At 45.1% G+C, this 20,894-nt stretch overlaps 1 protein-coding gene across 3 annotated transcripts; it reads left to right on the top strand.

Moving 5' to 3' along the window:
- The first annotated feature begins 1,642 nt into the window (after window positions 1-1,642).
- On the top strand, window positions 1,643-10,540 carry COPRS (coordinator of PRMT5 and differentiation stimulator). Of its 3 annotated transcripts, none has more exons than XM_030206470.1 (4): window positions 1,643-1,724; window positions 2,075-2,165; window positions 5,368-5,673; window positions 9,993-10,540. In XM_030206470.1, exons 2-4 carry the CDS (start codon window positions 2,144-2,146, stop codon window positions 10,163-10,165), a joined length of 501 nt encoding a protein of 166 aa, XP_030062330.1. In that variant the 5' UTR covers window positions 1,643-1,724; window positions 2,075-2,143; the 3' UTR covers window positions 10,166-10,540. The 3 variants fall into 3 exon arrangements, with proteins under 3 accessions (XP_030062330.1, XP_030062329.1, XP_030062331.1); XM_030206469.1 differs by lacking the exon at window positions 1,643-1,724 and adding an exon at window positions 1,790-1,867; XM_030206471.1 differs by lacking the exon at window positions 1,643-1,724 and adding an exon at window positions 1,790-1,867 and having other exon boundaries at window positions 9,968-10,044.
- The last annotated feature ends 10,354 nt before the right edge of the window (window positions 10,541-20,894 follow it).

Genomic DNA, 20,894 nt, shown 5'->3' with positions numbered 1-20,894 from the left:
TTTATTGAGAAAAATGGGATACAACCACAATACAGAATACAATACAATACAATACAGAAGCAAACACTACAGCCCTAGTCCAAGAAATAAATGAAAACTACCAAACCCCTAACCCTATGAACACCCATACCACCCCCTGGCCCTCTAGGAAACAGAAGCATGCAAAGGTTTAACTGTTTCCTACTTAGACAAAGGCCGGTGATGGATTGGCAAAAGTTTTTTTTTTCAATTTCACAAATGTACCAAAGCAATTTATATCATTTAGTCAACCAGTATGTTTCCAAGCCTGAGCAATCATAAGGCCAACTGTGTTAAAACACTACAAACAAACAACCAGCTGACAGGTGGCTGGAATAGGTTTATTAAAGAGAAAGATGGCGGGAGCCCAGGGCACAGCATGTCCAAACCACTGCTGCAGACCAGTGTGTACTGATCTCTAGAAAGCCACCACCTTCCTACAGGACCATCAAATATGCCCCATGGTACTAGACTCACCACACAGGTGCCAACAAAGCGGAGAGACAGACGTACATATGATAAAGGTGTACTGGAGTGAAACACCATCGATAAAGTACTTTCACACAGTTTTCTCTTGAATTTGACCAGCAGGGGAAACTATAACAGAATCAACCTCCATTGCCTGCAACTTCAAGTCCTCATCAAGCTCCATCTTCCACCGATGACAATGAAGCTATGCTGGAGTCATCACATCTCTAAGGTGTTGATAAAGGCAGGATATGAGAAATTTAGAGCCTGGAAAATTTCACCTCCAGCAGCTTAACCTTCAAATTAGTAGATGTGAAGAAGCTGATTATAAGCAAGAAACTCACTAGCAGGCAATTGATAGGTTCAATACAAATCAGCCAAAGAAAGGAATTGCTCATCATCCACAACCTGCCTCCAGTATTCCAAACCAGAATAACACCATCTAGTGAAGGCAGAAGGAACACACCCTGGGGGAAATTAATAAAGGGTTTATAAGCAAGAAAAAATATGCAAAATAACTAGATATAACAGGCTCTAACCATCGAAGACTAGGGAGAAGCTTTAACCGATGTCCCAACTTCAAGGACCCCAAGGACCCCCCCCCCCCCCCCCAACTCTTCCAAGTGCACAGGCGCTTGAAACCACTCAATAGCGGACTTAACTTGAGCAGCTCTATAGTACAAAGCCAACTGGAAAACCCCAGACCACCCCAATTCTTACAGCAAAGCACGTGACAACCCAGGCCACTTGTTTTGCAAAATAACAAGCAAAAAATATGCGTCTGAAAGGACAAGAACACGATCACAATAGGGCAAAGCTTGAAACAAATTACTGCTCTACCTATGAAAAGTTATCGCGTTATTAAACTTCCTCTGTGTACATTCGTATGCTGCACGAGCTGGCAAGTTTGAAAACATTAAGTGAGATGAAATAAAAATGCCACCAACCATATAGAACGACCCAACGTGGATGCAGCAGCCTTGTTTTGAGTGAACGCGGAAAGACGGTTGCGCGGGGGCGAGGAAACAGAGACAAACCTAATTGGCTTCCACTTTTTGACGTCATGCCGCCTCCTCTTCTCAATCAACCCTCCTTGGCGGCACCGCGTGGAGCGATTCACAAAGGCACCTGCAAATGCCGCGTCATAGGAACTTGCGTCAGAGGGAGCGGGAAGACCCCTGGTGGGCGGGTTTCAGGTGCTGCTTCTGTGAATCGCTGCCGCCGCCACACTTTTGAAGGTGGGATGGGGGGTTGGGAATGAGGGGGGGAAGGGGTCAGTGGCTCCTTGCGTGCAGGTGAACAGATTTGTTAGCTCTGGGTTCAGTGCAATATTTGAGGGGGAATTAGAAGAAGAGAGAAAGTGATGCAGTTAGAAGATCAGGTGCATATTTGTGACACAAAAATGAGGTGGGGAAAGGAATAAACGGGGGAACATTTTTTCCCCTTTTAATGGAGTGGTCAAATCTGCTCTTTTCAAAGAGAGTAGCCAAAACCTAGAGTATGGGCTGTTTCATTGTCTTATCCTTCCCTCTCCCTAAATGTCTATAATAGGGGTGCTGATATTTATAATTATTTATTTGTATTGTAGGCAATAGCAGTTGCAGTTGAAGGCAAATGTCAAACTGAACAAAAGGCATCCTTTAGTGGAAATAGTACTATGATGTGGAAACCCCAAAGAGGTAGGATAATGCAGAAATGAATGGTAGTCAGTCTTACCTGGAGAGTCACGTGTGCAGCCTGCCATTACACTGAGAACCAGGGCTTTTTTTGAGGGGGTACTGAGTACCGGCACCTTTTCCATTGTCTGCTAAAATTGACCCATGGACCCCAAGTTTTAATGAAAGAGCTCAGGCTCTACACACTAGTTCTGCCTTGTCATAGATTCTGTGACTGGTTGCAGGGGGCCTGGCTATTGCGGGGTGGGTCCCTCAGTAATCACCCCCATCCCTAAAGGGTGGCCTGGCGTTTGAGTACCCGCACCTTTCTTGCTAGAAAAAGCACACTGCTGAGAACTGAGGAGTTGGGAGAACCAGACGATGTGTTTATCCAGTAAACAGGACCGGCCATTTCATATATATATATAGAAGGATGGGTCAAAACACAGATATTCTAGGTCATTTCTGTAAACACAGTGCATAATGTTTTTTTTTTAAGTTTCTAATGCAGCCTGAAATGGTATCACCTCTGGAATTCTTTTCCAGTATCCCACAGCAGTTGCTGTCATTTGAAAGGGTGAGATTTAAATCTAAAAATGTCACAAGATGTGTTAAAGGATGTCTGTTTGTGTGCATTAGTCATTTATTTTAAAACTTACAAGTTATATGTTCAGTGTTTGTAGGTAGCAAAAGTTAGGACTCATCCTTTATGTAAATTAAGAGCCATATTTATTAATCTCCCTCGTAGACATATAGAGGAGGGAAGTCTAAATAAACGCCTAAATATCCTTTGTTTCCTTTGTCAAAAACAGTTTTCCTTGCTTTTAAAGCAGCATTTCAGCAAGCTAAAATGTTTTATTGTTTTTTCTTTTTTGTGTGTGCTGAAATGCCTATTTTCAGGGCTCTGTGGGCAGAAAACGATACTGAGTGGGCTACACAGTGAATTTTATGCCTGTTCCCGATCTAGGACTTGCATAACCATAATAATAATTTAAAAAAAAAAGTTAAAATAGTACAGGAGCCAGAAAACCCATGGGCCCTACCATTATACAATGAAACACTTCTAGGCTTTGGTAGGAAAAACAAGTATCACAGAAAATAGGGGAAAAAGTAGATAAGCCAGAGTCAAATATTTAGGCTTCAACTAACACAAGACTCCAACATACTTCTTTATATCAAAATGCTTTTATTGCATCGTCTGTGCCTTTAAACAGCACTCGACATCATTAACCTAATCAAACAGTCACTCTTCCACATTCATTCACCACTCACCCTCTGTACCTTGTAATTGAAATACAAATTGAGTCATGTAATACAGCAAAAAAACACATTTGGCAATATCGTTTACACTCAGAAAAAAATCTGTGTGAATTATATGTGTCCAATCAACCAACATTAAGCCATATCATATAGACCACTACTGAATTCACAACCAATTGTTGTGCAAACCGGTTGACCCCCAGCGCCTTGGTGCTTGTCCCGTCTTGTTCAAGCTGCTAATGGATCCACTGAACCATGTTCTCTCGGTTCACCCCGAGTTCAGGGAGCACCCGAAGGTGGCGTATACACGTCAAGCCAACATAGGGGAGCTATTAAAAAGACCCAGAAAATATGTCAGTGTTGGTTGGCATTCTCCGTGTGGTAAATGTGTATATTGATGTTATTGTTGGGATACCAGTATGATCACTATTCCTCATACTAATAAAGAATTTGCGTTGAGATAGAACATGTCATGTATTAGTGAGTGGGTTGTATATTGCATCAGGTGCCCATGTGATTTTTATTACATTGGGCACACTGAAAGACAACTTAAGAACAGTGCTGTTTAAAGGCACAGACGATGCAATAAAAGCATCTCTGTATATAAAAGGCACCACCAACGTTCTAAATGAAGCCTCCAGCCGGAAGTGTGAAGCGGTGTAGATATCCGGTTTCCCCATGAGTGTCTGCCCCGCCCTCGCTCTCTCTGTAACACAGCTCCTGAGTCCTGACAGATATAAACAGTGAAGGAAAACACAGCAGGAATCCTGTATAATTACCAAACACTGCTCTCCGAAAGTGGGAGGGAGGGGGGAGACTCTCACTCTCTCTCTGTCACACACACACTCGCACATTCACTCTCTCTCAAATGTTCACACTCTGATAAAAACCTTGCTAGCGCCCGTTTCATTTTCATCAGAAACGGGCCTTTTTTTTTTTTTTTTACTAGTTTTGATATAAAGAAGTATGTTGGAGTCTTGTGTTAGTTGAAGAGGAAAAACAAATACCAACATTCAGGATATGCCATCCCTGTATACTGTGACCTGTGTTATCTTCTGGTTGCTTTGGAAACCAAAATAGTGTCTCTCTAGCCTTTTTCTGTCGTCTTTTTTTTAACCTCTATTTTTATCACTTCTGTTTGACACTGTTAGCTGCAGCTCATATATATTTCTTTCTCCAGTGGTAATTCCATCTCTCATACAAATATTGCCGAGTTTCACCTCCTTATATTGAATTACTTTGACTTAGTGGAGACAAAAAAAACGATGTTGAAAGCTTGTTGTGGATGTTGTGGAGGAGTGGCCTAGTGGTTAGGGTGGTGGACTTTGGTCCTGAGGAACTGAGTTCGATTCCCACTTCAGGCACAGGCAGCTCCTTGTGACTCTGGGCAAGTCACTTAACCCTCCATTGCCCCATGTAAGCCGCATTGAGCCTGCCATGAGTGGGAAAGCACAGGGTATAAATGTAACAAAAATAAAATAGATACTATTGGAGATTCTACATGGAATGTTGCTACTATTGGAGATTCTACATGGAATGTTGCTATTCCACTAGGAACATTCCATGTAGAAGGCTGCGCAGGCTTCTGTTTCTGTGAGTCTGACGTCCTGCACGTACGTGCAGGACGTCAGACTCACAGAAGCAGAAGCCTGCGCGACCACATTGGTGATCTGCAAGGACCGACTTCTACATGGAATGTTGCTAGTGGAATAGCAACATTCCATGTAGAATCTCAAATAGTAGCAACAGTGGAGGAGTGGCCTAGTGGTTAGGGTGGTGGACTTTGGTCCTAGGGAACTGAGGAACTGAGTTCGATTCCCTGACTCTGGGCAAGTCACTTAACCCTCCATTGCCTGCCGCATTGAGCCTGCCATGAGTGGGAAAGCGCGGGGTACAAATGTAACAAAAAAAAAAAAGTGGAAGGTGTATTTCCCTTTAGTTCTCTTTTTAACTCTCTTCATTGCAGAATATTTGCAAAAGAAAGTTCAAAGCCATTCCGATGGCAGTTTTTGCTGGCCTGAGCGTGCTGCCAGTCTGACTGGGAACGTGGAAAGTGCTGGGGATGCGACGGATTCTGATGCTTCCTCGGAGACCTCATTTGCTGAGGATTACGATGAAGGCATGGACAAGTATAACGAAGCTGACGTTGATGACTTGGATGTGGAGTTTGAGGCTTGTGATCCTGCCAACGCCTTCATCCCTGAAGTGAGAATGGACATGGAGTATGAAAAAGAAGATTGGGATAAGGAGCTGAATGCAGATGATCCTTATGGTAAAAATAACTTCTTTTGTCCTCATGTCAAATATAAACTCGGAAATAAACACTGACACAAAGGCCTGCTTTTAAGAATCGGTCTTTAAAAGGAACATTTAATTTTAAATGTGTTGAAAAATGCTTCCCTTATGTCAGTGACTCTTAAACCTTTCTTAGGGGATCCCCAACCAGTTGGGTTTTCAGGAGATGAATATTTTATTTATTTACTAGCTGTTGAGCCCGTAAAAACGGGCTGGTATTGGGGTTTTCCTTCCTCCCCCCCCCCCCCCCTGCGAGGTCACCACCGCTCCCCCACCCTCGGAGTCGCCGCCACCCCTCCACCCGGCCCGGGCCCTCTCTTCGCTTCTGAACTTACACATCCATTTGCCGAACGCAGCAAGGCACATCAGCTGAGCTGCCGTGGGCCCTTCCTTCTCTGCCTGTGGCCCCGCCCTCCTGTGATGTAACGTCAGTGAGGGCGGGACACAGGCAGAGAAGGAAGGGGCAGCTCAGCTGATGTGCGTTGCTGCGTTCGGCGAATGGATGTGTAAGTTCAGAAGGGAAGAGAGGGCCCGGGCCGGGTGGAGGGGTGGGGGTGGCGACTCCAAGTGGGGGGGGGGGAGCGGTAGCAACCTCGGCAGCGCAGTTTCCCTCTTTGTCCTCCCCCCTGTCATCACGTATAGATGCGGGGGCGGGACAGAGAGGGAAGTCTCTACTGCGCATTTGCGAGTGAGTCGGTCACTCGCCGTTTATATGTTTGATTGTATTTGTATTCCACATTTTCCCACCGTATGGTAGGTTCACTGTGGCTTACATATTGCTAAAAAGGCGGTTACAAAATTTAGATTTATAGAAGTATAGCACATAATACAGAAGTACAATAATCGCTTAGGTTGGGTTAGTATGATATATTAGCATACTAGTAAAACAGGCCCGTTTCTGACACAAATGAAACGGGCGCTACCAAGGTTTTCCTCGGAGTGTGAGATTGACTGTGTGTGAGAGAGAGAGAGTGAATGTGCGAGTATGTGTGTGTGACAGAGATAGAGTGAGACTGGTGGGTGGGTGCAAGTGTGTCTCCTCTGTCCCCCCTCCAGCCACCCAGTGATTCTCCTCTCTCCCCTATTCCCCCTTCCAGCCACCCAGCGATTCTACTTTTTCCCTTGCCATCCACCAATACAGTTCTGTCCCCTGCCCCCCCTCCAGCCACCCACCGAGTCTTTTCTGTCCCCTGTTCCCCCTCCAGCCACCCAGCGATTGTCCTATCTCTCCTGCCCCCCTCCAGCCACTCCTCCACTTCCTATATCATAAAACGCACCTGCAACGTTCTGAAGCCGAGAAAGTGAAGCCTTGATGCATTTGTGCACTCCGACCTGGGGGGGGGGGGGGGTTCATGGCATTGCAGCGAGGGCGGCAAGCGGAGAAAGTGAAGCCTTGAAGCATTCGTGCGCTCTGAACTGGGGGGGGGGCGTGGCGTTGCGGCTAGGGCGGCAAGCGGAGAAAGTGAAGTCTTGAAGCATTCTTGCGCTCCTACTTGGGGGGGGGGGGGTGTGGCATTGTGGCGAAGGCGGCAAGCCGTGAAAGTGAAGCCTTGAAGCATTCATGTGCTCTGACCTGGGGGGGGCGTGGTGTTGCGTCAGGGGCGGGGCCTCGCCCTGCTGTTGTGCGGTTGGTCAGTGCTGCGGGTGACGTATCCGGAACTACGTGTCGTCAATTCAGGAGATGGAGCCTTACAGAGCGCACGAATGCTTCAAGGCTTCACTTTCTCAGCTTCAGAACGTTGGAGGTGCATTTTATTATATAGGATTGCGAGAGAAAGGTTGGTGGTGTTGTTTTCCATTTCTGAACATTTCGTGATGTTTGGTGGTGTAGGATTAGGCAGATCCAGGGGGAAGGACTTCTTGAAAAGATGTGCTTTTAGGTTTTTCCTGAATTGTAGGTAGTTTTCTGTGAGTTTCAGGTCTTTGGGTAGTGAGTTCCACAGTTGTGCGCCTATAAACGAGAAGCTGGTGGTGTGTGAAGATTTGTATTTTATACCTTTGCAATTGGGATAGTGAAGGGTTAGGTAAGATCTTGCTGTTCACGTCATGTTTCTTATCGGTAGATCTATAAGCTCAGTCATGTAAGCTGGTGCGAGTCCGTAAACGATTCTGTGGACTATTGTGCATATTTTGAAAGTTATACAGGCAGTAATAGGAAGCCAATGTAGGCTTCTTAGAAGGGATTTCACGCTTTTCAAGCGTGTTTTTCCAAAGATGAGTCTGGCTGCCATGTTTTGTGCTGTCTGTAATTTTCTTATGATTTGATCTTTATGAGAGATCTGCAAGCACTGCTTCTATCACATGTAACGTTTCTCATAAGTATTCATTGTGGATATCCTGAAAACCTGACTGGCTGGTTGTGTTCAGAAGACTGGGTTGAGGTTAGCTGACCTGGCCAGTGCCTTTTAGATAGGGCTTCTCATGATAAAGCTGTGTTGGGCTTTTGGCATACCTGGGAATTATATGGTTTGATCATCTTGAGTGCAGCATTCTTTCTCTTTGCATCCTCTCTGCCATAGCGCACTCTCTCATACTAGACATGATGGTGCTAATTTTCAAAGCACTTAGCCTAACAAAGTTCCAAAGGTTATGTAGTGTAGTGCCAAACCTCTTCGAGAAAAGTTGCACTGGCTCCCAATCAAAGAACGGATCACCTTCAAAATCTGCACCTTAGTCCACAAAATCATGTACGGCGTAGTCCCAGGATACATGACAGACCTTATAGATCTGCCAATAAGAAACAAAGTCAAATCGTCAAGATCCTACCTAAACCTACACTACCCAAATTGCAAAGAACTGAAATACAAAACAACTTACGCAGCCGGCTTTTCCTACATAAGCGCAAAACTATGGAATGGCCTCCCAAAAGCTGTGAAAACAATGCACGACCACCTGAACTTCAGGAAATCACTAAAAACAAACCTCTTCAAAACGGGCCACCCCAACAACCCCACGTAAACCTCTTCATCCAGCAAAACAGCATGACTATAATCGTACTGGACAACACACAATCTTCACCCCTTGCGACCCTCCACTTATAACTCATTCGTTCACTATACAACCTTGTATCTGTTATCAACCGACTGGGCAAACGCCTTGACGGTACTATGTAAGCCACATTGAGCCTGCAAATAGGTGGAAAAATGTGGGGTACAAATGCAATAAATAAATAACTTTGTAAGTCTTAAGTGCTTTGAAAATGAGCCTCATGGACACATTCAGCAGAACATTTCTTTGCATCCTTCTCCAGCACATACACTCCTAGGCAATTTGTGCAGAGCAGGAGGTGAGGCTCGGGCTGAAACAAAGATGAACCGTTTCGCTCCTTAATCCAGCCCGTTCCCTTGTGTTGCTCCTCCTTTTCTGTCACAAAGGAACCAGAAAGAAAAGGGTGAGGTTGGACAGAAGAGCCGCTCTACTCCCTAATTTATCACCTCCCCACCTATTGCTCTCCCTCTCCTTCCTATCCTGCAGGGAATATGAGGGGAAAGACTGGCACTCGCAATTCTCCCAGGTATGCACAGAGACATTGAGAGTTAATTGAAATCCAAAGAGTCGCTGGGTAAGACCGGAAGAGTTTCCAGGAATGACTGTGGTGGTAGTAAAGGGGGAGGGGGGAACCTAGGCACTTGCAGGAGAATGTGGAGAAGGTGGTTGCTATGGTCTATAGCAGGGGTAGGCAACTCCGGTCCTCGAGAGCCGCAGGCAGGTCAGGTTTTCAGGATATCCACAATGAATATGCAGGAGATAGATTTGCTTACCATGGAGGCAGTGTATGCAAATCAAGTTCATGCATATTCATTGTGGATATCCTGAAAACCTGACCTGCCTGCGGCTCTCGAGGACCGGAGTTGCCTACCCCTGGTCTGTAGAAACCTCTGTCGCCTTGAGGGGTGCAGGCTTCTTCCCCTAAGATTAAGATTTCCATTTGCTTGGGTCACTCTCAGAACTTTCTGCATTGGAAGTTTGTCATGTTGACTTTTGGCTAACCCATAGTTCTAATAATTTGATTATTAAACCACGGTCAGACATGATTAATACAGACATGCTTCAAAACAATTTTTATCCAGGTTAAGACGTTCTGGGAAATCCAGAATTTAGTACCTACACATTGGCAGTTTGGTTACTAGGCAAATAGCGAAATCAGGTATGACTCAACCAAGTTTGACTTGTGCTGTAGTAGCTCTTCCACACAGGGTATGACTAGTGGGGAATGGGGATGGAGTTATAATCGGTGCTGAGGTTAACTTTTGTTTTGGCCTTATTTTTAGGCATGTCATTTTTCACTTCCTCTAGACTTTGAAGATATTGATCCTGATTTTCAGCCGAAAGGCTTGGTGGCATCCAGCGTAGAGCAGCAGGAAAACTCCTCCATGTATCTTCCTAGTTTGCACCATGCAGCACCGTTGATAACGACTGTGGCCATCGTTGCTTGTGAGACGGGACAGTTTGATGATGTGGATTCCTAAGGCTGGCCCTGGGGAAAGGGTTCGGCACTGTGATTTTGTTTTTTTTTCCATTGTGGCTTTTCCTTTAAGACTTTTATTTCAGTAATTTTTTTATGTCAGCCAAAACTGAACATTTTCATTTTAGTATCAAACAATTTTAGTGATATGCCAGCAAACAAACAATACGTTGTACAATTCAAATAGCAGAGTGAAACACAGGCAAAGGGCACTTGCTTCACCTGTTTTTATTACCCCCCCCCCCCCAACCCCCATGATGGAGCAGAACTAAAATCACCGTCAGCCTTGGTTCTTCTGGCTGTCGGTGACTTGGAGATTAACAGATATAAACAAAGAACATAATGTCAGTAAAACAAGTTACCAATGCATCCCACAAGATTAAAGGGTATTTTAAAGGAGACTTCTGCGTCTTTTTTTTTTTTTTATTATTACATTTGTACCCCGCACTTTTTCCCACTCATGGCAGGCTCAGTGCGGCTTACATGGGGCGATGGAGGGTTAAGTGACTTGCCCAGAGTCACAAGGAGCTGCCTGTGCCTGAACTCAGTTCCCCAGGACCAAAGTCCACCACCCTAACCACTAGGCCACTCCTCCACTGTTGCTACTGTTGGAGATTCTACATGGAATGTTGCTATTCCACTAGCAACATTCCATGTAGAAGTTGGCCCTTGCAGATCACCAGTGGACATCAGACTCACGGAAACAGAAGCCTGCGCAGCCCTCTACATGGAATGTTGCTAGTGGATTAGCAACATTCCATGTAGAATCTCCAATAGTAGCAACATTCCATGTAGAATCTCCAACAGTAGCAACATTCCATGTAGAATCTCCAGTAGTATCTATTTTATTTTTGTTACATTTGTACCCTGCGCTTTCCCACTCATGGCAGGCTCAATGTGGCTTACATGGGGCAATGGAGGGTTAAGTGACTTGCCCAGAGTCACAAGGAGCTGCCTGTGCCAGGAATCGAACTCAGTTCCTCAGTTCCCCAGGACCAAAGTCCACCACCCTAACCACTAGGCCACTCCTCCATATGGTGTCATACGTTCGATGTGGCTATCCCAAACCAACAGAAAGCGTTGCTTACGTTTAAAGGAGCTATGCGCTTCCTAAGCCTCCCACACAAGTAATTGCTGAACCTGATTTTGCCACTTCCAAAAGGAGGGCGATTTCAGCGACAGTCCAGGACTGCAAAATACTTTTTCAGGCTACAAGACATAGTTTCTGAATAAGAAGAGTAACCCCTCGAGCACTTCCTCTAGTAGTCCCCGGCTTATTCAGGAGGAGAATAATAGGTGAGTTCAATCGAGCGTGACCTGTCAAGGCAGAAATATATTCTGCAATGGACAACTGGGACTGGCAAGTTTTGGGACAGTTCCAAAAAGCATGGAATAGAGTATTATCAGAAAGCAAATATTTTCTGAACATTTTCAGTTTAATAATTGTATTTTTTTGTTGTTGTTGTTAAAGAGCAAAGCGCACACTTGCAGGGGCATTTTCGAAAGAGAAGGACGCCCATCTTTCGACACAAATCGGGAGATGGGCATCCTTCACTCAGGGTCGCCCAAATCGGCATAATCGAAAGCCAATTTTGGGCCTCCCCAACTGCAGTCCGTCGCGAGGACGACCAGAGTTCCCGGGGGCGTGTCGGCAGTGTAGCGAAGGTGGGACTAGGGCGTGCTTAAGAGACGGGCGTCCTCGGCCAATAATTGAAAAAAGAAGGGCGTCCCTGATGAGTATTTGGTTGACTTGGTCCATTTTTTTTCACGACCAGGCCTCAAAAAGGTGCCCACACAGACCAGATGACCTCCCCTTACTCCCCCAGTGGTCACCAACCCCCTTCCAACGTTAAAAAAAAAAATTAAATTTTTTTTTTGCCAGCCTCTATGCCAGCCTCAAATGTCATACCGAGCTCCATGACAGCAGTATGCAGGTCCCTGGAGTAGTTTTAGTGGGTACTGCAGTGCACTTCAGGCAGGCGGACCCAGGCCCATCCTTCCCCTATCTGTTACACTTGTGCTGGTAAATGTGAGCCCTTCAAAACCCACCTGAAAACCACTGTACCCACATGTAGGTGCCCCCCTTCACCCCTTAGGGCTATGGTAGTGGTGTACAGTTGTGGGGAGTGGGTTTGGGGGGCTCAGCACACAAGGTAAGGGAGCTGTGCACCTGGGAGCAATTTGTGAAGTCCACTGCAGTGCCCCCTAGGATGCCCGATTGGAGTCCTGGCATGTGAGGGGGACCAGTGCACTATGAATGCTGGCTCCCCCCACAACCAAATGCCTTCGATTTGGTCGTTTTTGAGATGGGCGTCCTCGGTTTCCATTATTGCCGAAAACCGGGGACGACCATCTCAAAAACAACCTAAGGACGACCACCTCTAAGGTCGACCTAAATTTCATGATTTGGGCGTCCCCGACCGTATTATCAAAACGAAAGATGGACGTCCATCTTGTTTCAGTAATACGGGTTGTCCCGCCCCTTTACGGGGGCAGTCCTGCGAGGACAGCCTCATAAAAACTTGGGCGCCCCGTTCGATTATGCCCCTCTTGGGATTTAATCCAGCTGGGTAGGTGGAAGTGCCAGGCTTTGTTAGGTAATACATTTGGGGCCCTGTTTTCAAAAGCACGCTAGTAGTAGTGTTTTTAGCGCACGCTAACCGTGTAGACGCCCACAGGAATATGGGCATCTACACGGCGTGCAGTAAAAATGCTAGTGCGCCTTTGGGGCCCTGTTTACTAAGCCACGCTGTAGGTGTGCAAACTTTTTAGCATGCCCTAAAAATTAGCATGAGCTAACTACTATTACTACTACTACTTATCATTTCTATAGCGCTACCGGACGTACGCAGCGCTGCACACTTGAACATGGAGAGACAGTCCCTGCTCGATAGAGCTTACAATCTAATTATGACAGACAGGACAAGTAAGGGATAAGGGTTAGGACAAGACACCCATAGGAATATAATGGGCGTCTCTATCGTTAGCGCGGGCTAAAAAGTAAACAGGGTCCTAGGTTTGTTAGCCTGGAATGCAGGCAGTATTCATTTTTGCGTCACAGGAAAGCTATTTCAGTTAATAGGGAGACAATGTGGTCAAGTTAATTTTATATTCATAAGATTTTCTGTGTTCTATGTTTTTATGGTATTTATTTTTGTTTTATTAGGTTGAATCTTATGAATGTTTGGAATCCACCTAGGAATTAGGTGGGAAATGCTGAATAGGTACTTTGTCAACTGACAGGAGCTCTAGTTAATGTTTCTCAGGCCACTTTTTTAATTTCCCGTTTGCCCCCTGGTCAGATGGGTTTTTCCGGTATCCACAGTGAAGGTGCATGAGGGTTGTTTTGTGTAAAAGGAGTCAGTTTATGCCTATCTAACTCAAGCATCTTGTGGTTATCCTGAAAATCCAGCTGGCTAGGGATCCCCACCCAGCTCACAGTTGGCTTGCCCTTCTGGGGATGAACTAAACATAAGACCAGGGACGTAGCCAGACTTCGGCACATTTTAGCCCCCCCCTGGTGCTGCCACCGCCCCCCTCCGCCATTGCTGACACCCCCCCCCCCCCGCCACCACCAACTTTGCCCCCCCCTTCCGACGACCCTCTCGACCCCCCCCTCCCCCCCCCCCCGCTGCCAACCGAGGTCCTCTTCTTCCTGAGCAGGACGTCAGAAACAGAAGGAAGCCTTTCGCGGGAAGAAGAGGACCTCGGCTAGCGGAGGTTGGGGTCCCCCGCCAGCAAAGGCAGGCGACGGTGGGAGGGGGGTCCAGGGCCAAATCTACGGGGCCCAGGCCCCCCTGGCCCCACATAACTACACCACTGCATAAGACAGCAAGTCAGCTTTCCTAAGACTTTTCCTTCTGAGGTTTAGTCAGCACTTCATGTGTACCTGGTGGATCCCGGGGGAGGTTTTTTTGAAAAAAAAAATCTGTCCCTGACTTCCCTATTCATCTGGTGGTGCTATGTGTATATTTGCACACTGCATGATGATGGAATGTGTGTGTCCAACAGTTAGTAAAGCAACACCGTGGTGTGCTGCGTTCTCTCCCCCCTCCATGTAATGAAAGAGAGCAGGTGCACAAGAAGACATTTTGAAACTTTAACCTGCTACACTTGCCTCTGGAATGAAATACAAAGTGGAATTTTGAAAAAGGGAATAGTAATGATTTTAAATGGCAACTGCATTCTCAAGATCCCACAGTTTTTGTTAGTACTTCATTTTGAATTGGAGTGGAGTGGAGTAGTAGCCTAATGGTTAATTCAGTGAGCTGAGATCAGGGGAACTGGATTCAATTCCCACTGCAGCTCTGTGTGACTCTGGGCAAGTCACTTAACCTTCCGTTGCCCAAGTACAAAAATCTTAGATTATGAACCTACTGTGGCTAGAGAATGGGTTAGATATAAACTGCCTTTCTGTGGTACAATGTCAAAAGGTTGAAGCCATCTCCCCTGCGCAGCTGCCATATTGGTGCACCCTAAACAAACTGTCGGCACGTGGATGTAGATAGAGGAACCGTCAGAACTGGAACCCGAGGTTAAATTGTTTTTACTTCTGGGGGAGTCTTGGGTGGTGAGGAGACCTCCCGTTGGTGTCCGTGTGAGTCACGGTCCTGGTGTGAGTGCTCTGGGGTGGCAGACTTATTTTTGGAACTGAGAGATGCTCGATTTTTGTAGGGGGCAGATTTAAAGAAAGGCTCTGCCTGAGCCCATAGTTCTAAAAACAAGTCGTCTTCTCTGGAGTGTCCACACCCTTGGCTTACGCCCCAGGGCCCCCCCCCCCCAAGGTAGATATAAATTAAAATTAAAAACTCCAAAAAAACAAAATAAAACAAAAACCCCAAAATCCACACAAAATATTGTTGAAGCTGTGTGCCAGCTGGTGGTGCTCTCTGAAAGTGTTTGGGATGGATATTACTAGAAACTCTGTGCTCCAATGACCTGCAACTTAGGGAACTTTTATTTTCATAATCCCCAGAATCTTAATGCACAAATACAGTGTTGTAAATTGAAAAATGGGGGATCTAAGGAAAATAAATACATTGGAATAAACATTTCCCTCTCAGCAGTTGCCGTGTGAAAAGCGCCAGCAGTAACTGAATGAGACCAGCTTTAAGCGTAGAGCAAAGGTTTGTTTTATTGAGCGTGCGTGCTGTGATTTGCACCAAATTTTCAGGACAGGCTAAAAGTCCTGTAGCTTCTGTTCCTGCAGAAGAAGAAACTATGCTAAGCATAGTTGTGGCCATGCTGTACAGGGATGCCAGATCGATGTTGCACTCAGCTGAAGGCCCCCTTCTCTCACATATTAGAGCCACATTGCCACTATGCTGATAACTGTCAGGAGAAGTAGGTCTGAGAAGAAATTGGAGCAATCTGAGAACACCTCCTTGTGTACTTCCTCCCCCTTTCTCATCCCTTTTCCCTGCACCTACAAGAATGTGTGCTCTGAAACCTATACACATAGGTACATAAGTAATGCCACACTGGGAAAAGACCAAGGGTCCATCGAGCCCAGCATCCTGTCCACGACAGCGGCCAATCCAGGCCAAGGGCACCTGGCGAGCTTCCCAAACGTACAAACATTCTAGACATGTTATTCCTGGAACTGTGGATTAGGTGGCCATTTAGAAGGGCTATTTGCATTTGAGATGCTCATAAACCAGCACTTAAATGTTTATCTTGCATAATGTCTAAGTCCCCATTTTACAAAACTGGGATGTGCATGTCACAAACCCAAGTGTGTGCAAATTTCAAGCGCTTGGTATGGCAAATTAATAGACATTTTTTTTGTAATGATTAGATTTTTAGACAAAGCATGGTAAAACACAACTCCCCCCCCCCCCCCCCACAACATGAACCAACCTCCCCAAACCTAGTACATAAATATTGCCATACTGAGACAGGCCGAAGGTCCATCAAGTCCAGCATCCTGTTTCCAACAGTGGCCAATCCAGGTTACAAGTACCTGGCAAGATCCCAAAACAGTACAATATTTTTTATGCTGCTTACCTTAGAAATAAGCAGTGGATTTTCCCCAAGTCCATTTTAATAATAACTTAGGACTTTTCTTTTAGGAAGCTATCCAAACCTTTTAAAAACCCTATTAAGCTAACTGCTTTTACTACATTCTCTGGCAATGAATTCCAGAGTTTAAATATACGTTGAGTGAAGAAATATTTTTTCCGATTCATATTAAATTTACTACTTTGCAGCTTCATTGCGTGTCCCTTAGTCCTAATATTTTTGGAAAGAGTAAACAAGCGATTCACGTCTACCCGTTCCACTCCACTCAGAATGGTTTACAAGACAAGGGGAAAGAAGAAACACCACTTAAATTGAGTAAAAGTAGAGAAAGATAGGAATACCTGTACTCTGAGCATCCACCTCCAGCAACTAACCTGAGAGTCTGTTCCATTTATATTTCTAAAGTGGCAAAGGTAAAATGTATATGTTGCTGTTCTACAACATAAACAAGTGTATGACGGCAAAACATATTTATGTCCTGGTTTTCAACCGTGGAACTTGCCAACCTCCCCCCTCCCCTGCAAAATGGATGTTTATACCACCTGCACTTGATGCATAAATGTCCATTTCTTCTCTACCTACGTTAGCAGATTTTGTTCTAAAATACTAGTGAAACTTGGACTTTTTAATTCTGACTACTACATCCTGTCTAAAGTGCGTCTGATAATGCTTAGCTATTCGGTGGAGGGCAGTTTTCAGCTTAAGAGAATACTGCCGTATTTCCTTTACTCTGCATCCTTTCATAGTAACATAGTAGGTGACGGCAGAAAAAGACCTGTACGGTCCATCCAGTCTGCCCAACAAGATAAACTCATATGCGCCACTTTATATGTATACCTGACCTTGATTTGTATCTACCATTTTCAGGGCACAAACCTTTCCGAGGCTTCAAAGAAAAGCCAACATTTTATGCAGATTTTTCATTTGCAAAGTCATGCTACGCTTAATTCTTTCTTGATTTACATCCAGGACACACCATCTGAAAAACTCACTACATGGTTCACCCTTGGCATCTCTGTGTGAATCTTTTGCTCTGTAGTTTGGCAGGGGCACGGGTTTTGCCCACGGTGCAAATGTGTTGCAAGACATAATCAGAAGTGCCCACGAGAAAATTGTGCATGCCACAGAAAGCACCGTTCTTCTGAGTGGCTCACAAGCTCTATAATAAAGAGTACAGAAATCATCAGTACAAGGAAAGGAAAAGTTAAAGTCGCTGGAGTGAGAGTAAGCGTAGCTGTGTGTTTCAGAAACCAAGCCTTCCAGGACCACAGAACCTGATATCCCTTTATCAGATGTTCAGTTCCTGGCTGAGTGGAAATCTGAGTAAGAGAGCCTCAGCCTTTCTCTGAGGTTGATGCAGTATAGAACACTTTATCTTGTGCTTTCACCCATTTGTTGCTTAGAGAAATAATGTTAGATCAATTACATTTTTAACTAATTGCATTCTATCTGCTGAGCACTTTGACAGATGTACTACATGGCGATGTTAAATCATATTGGATGTAACATGCCTTTTCTTAGTTCAAGGTGAGTTACCTTCAGGTACAGTAGATATTTTCTCAGGGGGCTTACAGTCGAAGGGGCCCTTTTTACAGAGCAGCGGTAAGCCCAATGCTATACCGGAACTACTACCGGCCCAATGCACATACATAGTAACATAGTAGATGACGGCAGAGAAAGACCTGCACGGCCCATCCAGTCTGCCCAACAAGATAACTCATATGTGCTACTTTATGTGCATACCTGACCTTGATTTGTATCTGCCATTTTCAGGGCACAGACTGTAGAAGTCTGCCCAGCACTAGCCCCGCCTCCTGCCTCCCAACCACCAGCCCCGCCTCTCCCCACGGCTCTGCCACCCAATCTCGTCTAAGCTTCTGAGGATCCATTCCTTCTGAACAGGATTCCTTTATGTTTATCCCACGCATGTTTGAATTCCGTTACCGTTTTCATCTCCACCACCTCCCGCGGGAGGGCATTCCAAGCATCCACCACTCTCTCCGTGAAAAAATACTTCCTGACAATTTTCTTGAGTCTGCCCCCTTCAATCTCATTTCATGTCCTCTCGTTCTACCGCCTTCCCATTTACATACCATGACAATCTTTAAATTAGTCACCTTACTTTCTTACTCTCTTACCTGTCTATATGTTCCATCTTTGCTTATACCCTTCACTGTCAATTAAAATGTTCTATTACGTATCGTGTTGGCATTGTAAGTCGTATACTATGCCATGTTTTGTATTGTCATTTGAATATTTTTACTGCTGTAATTGCCCATTGCTCATGTTTGATCTATTCTTACTGTACACCGCCTTGAGTGAATTCCTTCAAAAAGGCGGTAAATAAATCCAAATAAATAAATAAGATTATGAACCTCACTCCTAAGCTGGAATATGAGCTCAGTCTCTCAAGTTTACTGTTAATACTCACTGTAGTACTTGCGTGACGCCTAAATCTCCACTACCCAAGCTGCAAAGGACTCAAATACAAATCAACCTATGCATCCAGCTTTTCCTACATAAGCACACAACTATGGAACGCATTACCAAAAGCCGTGAAAACAACTTATGATCACCTAAACTTGCGGAAATCATTAAAAACTAACCTGTTCAAAAAAGGCATACCCTTCCGACCCAACTTAAATGCCTGTACCCTGCAACACAACGAAACCAAAGCTCATAATGGACATATAATAACCCTTCCTCTCTACGATTCCCTAATGTGTCTGTACACACGAACCTTATTCTACCACAACATTATTTGTTCATACCGGAATTGGCGAACACCTTTACGATACTATTAGGTGTATTTTCAAAACACTTAGACTTACAAAGTTACATAGGAACCTATGGAACTTTGTAAGTCTAAATGCTTTGAAAATGAGCCCCTATGTAAACCACATTGAACCTCCCTAGTCCCACCCAAAACATGTCCAGACCACTCTCTCTTGTCCTGTGGACGTACAGCACTACTACTACTTATCATTTCTATAGCACTACTAGACGTATGCAGCGCTGTACACTTGAACATGAAGAGACAGTCTCTGCTCGACAGAGCTTACAATCTAATTAGGACAGACAGACAGCAGTGTTAGATGTCCATATTCTGGCTCTATAAAATACTAGTAAAAAAAGGCCCGTTTCTGGAGCCAATGAAACGGGCGCTAGCAAGGCTTTCCTGTGGCCCGGCCCCCCCCACCCGTCGTCGCGATGTTGGTGAATTGCTCCGCCTCCGCCCTCAACGTCATAACGTTTGACGCCAGGGCGGCGCCCAGACACTGTGATTTTTGAGGCTTCACAGCTTCGAACATACGAACCTTGGCTTCAGTGACGTCAGAAGCCAATAGAACGTTGAGGGTGAGTTTTATATATATAGATTTGGACATCTGGGGGGCAATATGAATGTTTAAATGCCAGCTTTCAGATGTCCAAAACATGAATAGAGCTTCTAAAATAAGCACCGTAGGCAACCTATCCAGGTGTGCTTGAAAATTCCTTTTACTCAAGCCTGTGGCGCCCAAAATGATGGGAAATATTTCTGTATCTTTCTGCCACGTTGTCTTTGTCTCTGACTGCATTTCTTAGAATTTAAGGAGCTTCTCCTTGGCATAATTGCCTGGAGCTGACACCTCTATAATCAATGCCATTCTGAGGTTTTTCTCCTTTAGCACAATAGGCAGATATAAGAGAGCAGGTGTGCGAGCCTGAGCTCTGGCTTGTCTGTGATGCTTTCCCAAGCTTTCAGCTGTATCGTGTTCCAAAATGTGTGCCACAGTGCTGTACCTTGGGTTCCCATGTCACCCATGAATAGTTCTTAAGTGCACGGGTCTTGCAATGAAGACACAGGCCTGGCGCTCATGAATTACATAAACACTAAAAATCCTTGGAGTGACCATCGACCGCCACCTAACACTCGAAACTCACGCAAACAACGTAACCAAGAAGATGTTCTTCAGCATGTGGAAATTGAAAAGAATTAGACCATTCTTCCCAAGATTCGTCTTCCGCAGCCTAGTGCAATCCCTCGTCCTTAGCCACTTGGATTACTGCAACTCATTATACGCTGGCTGCAAAGAGCAAATACTAAGGAAACTTCAAACAGCCCAGAACACAGCAGCCAGGCTCATCTTCGGAAAACCGAAATATGAAAGGGCAAAACCACTACGAGAGAAACTACATTGGCTTCCACTCAAGGACCGCGTTACTTTTAAAACTTGCACACTAGTCCACAAGATCATTCACGGTGAAGCCCCAGCGTACATGTCTGATTTAATAAACCTACCACCTAGAAACGCCAAAAGATCATCCCGAACTCACCTCAACCTCCATTACCCAACCTGCAGGGGCTTGAAGTACAAGACGATACACGCGTCAACCTTTTCCTACAAGAGCACGAAATCTTGGAATACATTACCACGCAACCTAAGAATGATCAATGATCAAGCCTCCTTCCGTAAACTACTGAAGACACACCTGTTCGAACAAACTTATGGAAAGAGCCAAAACACATAGAGACCACGCATTGTCCACAATGCAATACACATCCGCATCTGTTCCATCATCCCTTTATCCAGTCATCCATACATTCGTCCACGGAACTATATACACTATATGTCTAGGCGCCTAATAACGCCTAATAATGTCCTTTTTTCCCATTGTTTCCTTCTAATGTTTCTATGTTGTGTCCCATTGTTATACTACCAACGATATTC

This window comes from Microcaecilia unicolor, chromosome 6, assembly GCF_901765095.1.
Source record: "Microcaecilia unicolor chromosome 6, aMicUni1.1, whole genome shotgun sequence".
Classification (NCBI taxonomy): Eukaryota; Metazoa; Chordata; class Amphibia; order Gymnophiona; family Siphonopidae; genus Microcaecilia; species Microcaecilia unicolor.
This window is presented reverse-complemented; position numbering and strand designations above follow the sequence as displayed.